The 7213-nt window shown below is 36.4% G+C and overlaps 1 protein-coding gene across 1 annotated transcript in view; it reads left to right on the forward strand.

Annotated features, from left to right (window-relative positions):
* Positions 1–4473: 4473 nt before the first annotated feature.
* LOC106011394 (mannan endo-1,4-beta-mannosidase) overlaps positions 4474–7213 on the forward strand; it is a 23277-nt gene continuing 20537 nt past the window's right edge. Inside the window, exons 1-4 of the mRNA XM_035968988.1 lie at positions 4474–4522; positions 5784–5907; positions 6352–6413; positions 7016–7139. Of these exons, the coding sequence (XP_035824881.1) occupies positions 4474–4522; positions 5784–5907; positions 6352–6413; positions 7016–7139 (359 nt within the window). The remainder of the gene's footprint in view (positions 4523–5783; positions 5908–6351; positions 6414–7015; positions 7140–7213) is intronic.

Genomic DNA, 7213 nt, shown 5'->3' on the forward strand with positions numbered 1-7213 from the left:
CACCCTCTCCACCCCCGCCCTCAACTCACTCACGCACACAAAATGCGCCTTTTTTTGTGGTAAACGAATTCTTGAGGCGTTCACTTTTTTTGCTATTTTGGTAATTAGTATTTTACGGCGCTCGTAACTGCATAAGGTCATATGAGCGCCCAGTACACACCAAACAATTTCAGTTGGTAGGAAATTTTGAATTTTGCCCGTTGTGTCGGCCGAAGCCTATTCTTACCGATTTTGGAACACCGAGGGATCTTTAGTGTGCACAACTTGCACCTAGGACCTCTGAGATTGTTCTCCATTGTCCGAAAAGGCTAGGTGTAGATCTTACCTAGCATAAGATCAGGGGTGGGACTGAAAGACAGCAGTAAGAAGTAGCCAAGAAGAAGAAGTAGAAAGGCTGAAAAAAGAGGGAGCGGCCCAGAGGAGGGGGCAAAGGAGGTAAGGGTGTGGGGCAAGAAAGTGGAGACAAAAGCAGATGACAGAACATTGTTAGAGAGCAGGATAGGATGTGAAAGGATGCTTTGTCTTTTTTTATTCAAACCTTCCATGGATCTTGACAGTGGAGCAAAGCCTCTCAAAATACAGCATAAATCGAAACAGTAACTCACAACCACTTGGGTGATTTAGAAGTCGACCTCAATGTGTTGTCGTTTTATATTGTTGATGTTAATCCTAACTTCAGTGAGAAACAGTACCGTAATTCAGGAAATTAACTTGTTTTTATTGTTGCTGGGTTTTTTTTAGCAAGTGTTATACAGCACTTGCAACACAATAAGGTCATATAAGTACCGAAGATTAGAGAGTTACAAAAGAAAGGAGGGGAGAAAAAGACGATAATATATACAATGTATTAGGTAGGAAAGAAGAAGCAAACGATACCAGAGCACTCGCCAACCACCCTCTTTTTTCAGAAAGGTCTTTATTTATTTATGGTGACAATAACAAAATAAGCAAAACATGTAACTTCAAGACCATCATTCTTGTACACACAGTTTACAGAGCTCTAGTTGTGTAAGACCCAAGTTTGATACTTCGATAAAAAATATATCCGCCCCTGATAATACCACGCACATTACATTTAGGCTACCTGTAACAAAAGAAAAAAAAGAAACATAAGGAAAAAATATTGCCAGGGGCGAAGGATGACTTGTTTGACAGGGTAATCAAAGTGAAATGGGACCAGATAGGGCCTGGGGATATCACACTCACACAAGTCACAAGAATCTTACTGGCACTGGAGGCGGCAACTCTGAGTTGTGAATGAAAACAAATCCTGAATTCATGTTGTATGCTTGTTCAACAGCTAAAATAATCGGGAAAGTATTTCATATTTATTCTAACTAACCTTAAGTTTAACTTTAGATTTGAACACACGAACACCAAGGAAAGAAGCACAGATGTTAGCACTACAATGGCATGTTATACCAGACAGCCGAAACACTTTGGTAGAGCACGCCAACTATCAATTTTTTTATTTCACATTTGGCTGTTTTTTGTCTAGCTTTTCGCGACCAGGAGCCGCTGTCATAATCGAGGTCACGATCTGATTATAGGACGTTAAAAAGTCGAGGAAAAAACCAAGCACTAGCAGTGTAGTAGCAGGAGTCAAAGGATTAGTTCCCCTCACATCTGTGAGGTAGACTCGACCAGTGTAATAGTTCGCTTAGATAATCAGCGCGTCTGGGTGCTTATAAAGTGGCCCGATAGGTGCGAACAGGCTATTTCTGTGGCAATGAAACGGTTTTGAAGGTTAGGCATAGTCTATTGTTCATTGGTGATTATGAACGTCTTTTTACATTAAATTTATGAGGTTTACGTCTATGGGTGAATTTGACTGCGACAATGTTTTAAAATTAGGAAGGGAAGCAGTGATTATTTGATTATATAGACGCTTCGCCACTGAATATTGCTATTCCTATAACAGAAATACTCGGTATTTCAAGGTGGGGTATTACGTTAACCCACTATTCCAATGCCCGTTGCCCTCTCATGGTGGTAAAAAGCAACAACTGGCTTAACTGAAACACCAGAGGCGCCGGTTATGTGTCCAGTAACGCAATAAGATTTTACAGTAACAGAGGCCTTTCGCAACACCAGCTGAAATTCAAATCAAAGTTACTTAACTCATTGATAGCGTACCATTTTGTCCTTCTCAATACTTAAAGACGAGCTGTTGTTGTTGCTGTTGTTGTTTCTCTTTCTGTTGTAGTCACTGTTGTTGTTTCTCTTTCTGTTGCTGCTCCTGTTGTTTTTTCTCTTGCTGTTGTTGTTGCTGTTGTTGTTGCTGTTGTTGTTTTGTGTTTCCGTTGTTGTTTTTTCGTTTTGTTTTATTTGTTGTTATTGTTTAAATTTTTGTTGTGGTTTTGGTTGTTGTTGTTTCTATTTTTTTTTGTTTTGATTTTTTGCTTGTCTTGTTTTTGTCTTTTGTAACACTTTCAAATTAAGTGCAATTACTTTTTTCTAATAGATTTTTAACAATAAATTGTTTTCGTCATTTGAAACTTTTAAGGGCATGTAATAACATGCACATTATGATTATTATGCGTCACAGCAAGGTGGAATCAGGCGCTTTTCAGTGATTGGGCAGATCGCTGATGGAGTTATTGGTATCATTTTAAAGTGTTTTTTTGTTTATCTTAAATAGAAGGTTTTTTTTTTTTCTTTTGAAGAAAGTGAAGCCCCTGATGTCAGAGGTAAAATAAGCGAGAAAATTGCTGCCAAATTTTAGTGACCTCCAAAGCTTGAGGGTCTTTTAAAATTGCAAATTCATCTTTTTATGCTTTTGTGCCTTTGATGAACGTTTTTCAGTAAAATCCAATCAAAAGATAATGAGCAGAAAATAATTCAGAAATATTATCGAATAGGTGGAAAATGTCTGATTATTCAGTTTCATTATGCTGACAAGCGTCTCAGGCCACTACGTATGAAATATGAAAATTTGCTTTTTTGATGTTGTTTTTTTGTGTTTTTAAAATGTTGTCAGAAGTATTAAAACCTTTCAGAACATTGCCATTTGGTCTGTTGCTGACCCTGCATTTAATATGTCTCCGATACGCTATTTATTAGTTAATACATTAATGTCCAAGGCTGATTTGTGACGAGACGATGACCTTGATAGAAAGATAAGAATGTCCGATCTATCAGGCCAAGAGAAGTCTTTGTGGATGTCTCGGGTCATTTCTCCAGTGGCAGACGTAAGCACACACTGACCAGCCCATCTTGCCGGCACCATAATGGTAACTTTACTGAGTTTTCGTTCAAGTTAAATACTGTATAGTTTTAAGAGTTTTAAGGGCACAGAGCCTTCTGGCTAGCGGGGGTATGTGCTAAACAAATGCTATTTATTTATTTTTTAGAAATTATTATTAAGAGATTTTTACAGCAATAGCAACACAAATAGGTCATATCATTGCCAAGAATTAGAATTGTAACTGAAGAAAAATACGCAAAGAAAAAATTGGGGAGAAAAAGGAATAATGACAATAGATGTTTGATAAGAAAAGAGCAAAGCATCCAAAAACCATTCACGCTTAATATTGTACTTTTGGTTATATTTTCGGGTACTCTTTTATCTTTCCCACGTTGTGCCCATTTTGTTATTATTATTATTATTATTATTATTATTATTATTATTATTATTATTATTATTATTATTATTATTATTATTATTATTATTATTATTATTATTATTATTATTATTACTATTATTATTATTATTATTATTATTATTTATATTATTATTATTATTATTATTATTATTATTATTATTATTATTATTATTATTAATAAATTATTATTATTAAATAAATTATTATTATTATTATTTTTATTATTATTATTTTTTTAAAATAATTTTTTTTTTTTTAAAATTTATATTTTCTTTTCTTCTTTTTAATAAACGTTTTGAATCCGAGATTTGAGTCACCCCCGTACTATATCTGCTTCATTAGTAGTGCCAGTTTTAACCTTTATTCTCGAATGACTAGAATGCGCAAATTTCTTTTAAAATTGCGAAAATCATGGATTTAATCTTAAGTGATCTTAGTTCATTTTAAAGTCAACATTATCCACATCGTTTACTTACTATGATGCGTTTGTACGTTTGCGTATGTTTGTTTGCGTGTGTGTGAGTGTGTGTGTGCGTGTGTGTGTGTGAGTGTGTGTGTGTGTGTGTGTGTGTGTGTGTGTGTGTGTGTGTGTGTGTGTGTGTGTGTGTGTGTGTGTGTGTGTGTGTGTATCTGTGTGATCGCAAGACAGACAGACAGACAGACAGACAGACAGACAGACAGACAGACAGACAGACAGACAGACAGACAGACAGACAGACAGACAGACAGACAGACAGACAGACAGACAGACAGACAGACAGACAAAATATGCAGATAAATCAAAAGCTTTTGGTTCAAAATATAACAATAAATATATTATTTGGAGTCACAATGAAGTCAACGAAAGTATGAAAAGTTTGATTATATTATGTTCCAGTTGGCTGTCCTTCCACTCCTGATCGGATACTTAGCCACTGGTAAGCTTATGATGATATGATAAACTTTTAAACTCTTAAATACTGTAACCGACAATATACAGCCGATGGGGGCTCTTTTGGTCTAGATGTTACGGTGTTTGACTCTCGTTCAAGTGGTCCCGGGTTCGAAATATTACAAACCGGAAAACATTTTTTTCTCTAAAAGTATCTCCTTTAACCTCCTGTCCTGCTCTTTAACCATGTTATGTCGTCTGCTCCTAGGGTAGATAAGATCTAAGACATAGCCTTCTCGGATAAGTGTGACAATCTCGGAGGTGCAGTGTGACCTTGTGCAGCAGTTGCGAACGGTGTAAAACACTTACCAAAACAAGACAAACAAACAATAAGTCCGATCGGGTGACCAACGGCAACGTTGGGGCACATTTATAGCCATTGTACACCGGTCAGAAATACGGATTTGTATCACATAGTGAGCTTACTGTGGCATGTCCTTTTCAGTTTAAATTAAGAAAAGTTGATAAAAATATGTGCTAATAATGAAGTTACGCTTCTTTTTTTTTTTACTTCATAAAAAATAGACCCTAAACAGCGCGCGTCCTCAAGCGTTGTAGAATGACAAGAAGCGGCGTCCACAATAATAAGGTTTAACTTATCGATTGGCAACTACATAGTAAGGTACTAAGAGCGATTTTCGTTAAGCAAAGTACTTGAATCCTCCTTTTCGATAATTTCGTATAAAATGACGTTCATTCGCCACGAAAACTACGAAACTGTATTGGCTTAACGCTTTTTTTTTCAACACTGTCAATCATCATCATCATCATCGCCATCATCATCATCATCATAACAAACTATTATTACCCCACCAGACCTTAGAACAGTCAGAATTCTTCTTCGCTACATGTGCAGCTTACGTGTACAGTACTAGCAGTCGAGAAAGCGACCAAGCACTATCAAACTAACAAGATCATTTGCTGTCTAAATCCAGGTATTCATTCCCATCTAAGCGAATTGAGGAAAAGTTAAGTGTTCCAAAGAAAATGACGTCGGGGACCCTGACAGGATTCGAACCCATAATCTTTCGGTTGCGAGCCCAACAGCCGAACCACGAGACTACTGTCGCCACAAACGTGTTTTTTGTTTTTTGTTGTTTTTTTTAGTTTGTTTTTATTCCTGGCATCGCCTTTTGTTTTTGTTTTTCTTTCTACAATTGTTTACGTCATCAAAATATTCAGCCTCACAAAAGAAAAAAGACTCAAAACAACAACAGGAATTTACGTTTCAAATTTCCCACATCTAGCACAGTCGAGGCTTGCCATCCAGAACGGTCACTTTGTGCTCAACGGCCAGCGAGTGTTCTTATCAGGAGGAAATCTGCCATGGATATACTACGGATATGACTTTGGGGACCACCAGTGGGACAAGTATGTTTTATGGGTTCTTCTTTCAGATATTACAAAGATATATTATAATCTTACTTACTTGCTTACTTGGTTGAAGAATATCATGTATCATAGCAGACTGTTCGATGCCACTTCTGTTCCTCCCTCCTCTCCAGAATCCATGAAAAGGTTGGCTTGCTGATCGTGTTAGTTATCAGCTGACTTAATATTCTTCTGTATGTTATGATATACATTATTATCATTACCATCTATGTGATTAAGAAATATTGCACTTGCGAAGATGATGAAAGCTCCACTATTGACAATTTTAAAGAATACTTTTTTTTTTCTCTTATTTTTTGTACTTGGTTTTGGTCATGGTCAGATTAAAATATTATGGCTAAAAGATTAAAGGTAGAAATTTCAATCTTTAAAAAATAGCAATTTCATTACTATTATATCTATTTTTAATGTTGTCGTTCTCAGGGTGAAAAGTCAAATTGAGAATCAGATTCAGATGGTACACAATGCTGGTGGAAACTCCATTCGTAAGTACTTTCCATGTCTTTAGTCTTTGGGAATTTTTTTTTCTTTTCCCGTCTTTTTCTATTTTGTCGAGTGGTTGGTTCTGATGTTTAGGGATTATTGTATTGCGCTTTTATTCATTTGATTTAATCGTGTATGTTGTAACAAATTAACTCAAATTCCATTTTCCAGCACCGATCAGATGGCAAAGGTGCATTTTACCAATTAAAAAACGTTGTTTTTAAAAAAAAATCACTTTGTGCTTTATTTTCAAATTCTAAACTATTTTGGCATTGTGTCATCGAAAACAAAACAAAACAATACAGTGGTCAGCAGTATTCCTCTCAGCACGGGTTGGCCCTGCAAGGCGTGGTTGAAACTCGCCTCTTAATGGATCTGAATTGGGTCAATGAGGGCCTAAAAGAACCACTGCATCATTATTTTTGGCATTACTTGGGGCAAAGAAATGAGTATAGTGGTTTTTTGTGGGGTTTTCATTGGGTAAGTGCTTTACGGCCCTCGTAACTGCATAAGATCATATTATGAGCCCGTGAGACACATTAGTAAACATTTATTTTGAGTTTCTATAGAAGTATAAAAGATATTTCCACCGTCACATCACCAGGTCTGTGGGTACATATCCAGGCGGAGACCACACCAGTGTTTGACCACAACGGTTACGTCACGGGCCCTGACCACCAAGGCACCTTGTTGAACGACATCAAAAACCTTCTGGACACCGCACAAAAGTATGTGGTCAAGCCATAAGATAAGATAAGATAAGATAAGATAAGATAAGATAAGATAAGATAAGATAAGATAA

Source organism: Aplysia californica, unplaced genomic scaffold (assembly GCF_000002075.1).
Source record: "Aplysia californica isolate F4 #8 unplaced genomic scaffold, AplCal3.0 scaffold00103, whole genome shotgun sequence".
Lineage (NCBI taxonomy): Eukaryota > Metazoa > Mollusca > Gastropoda > Aplysiida > Aplysiidae > Aplysia > Aplysia californica.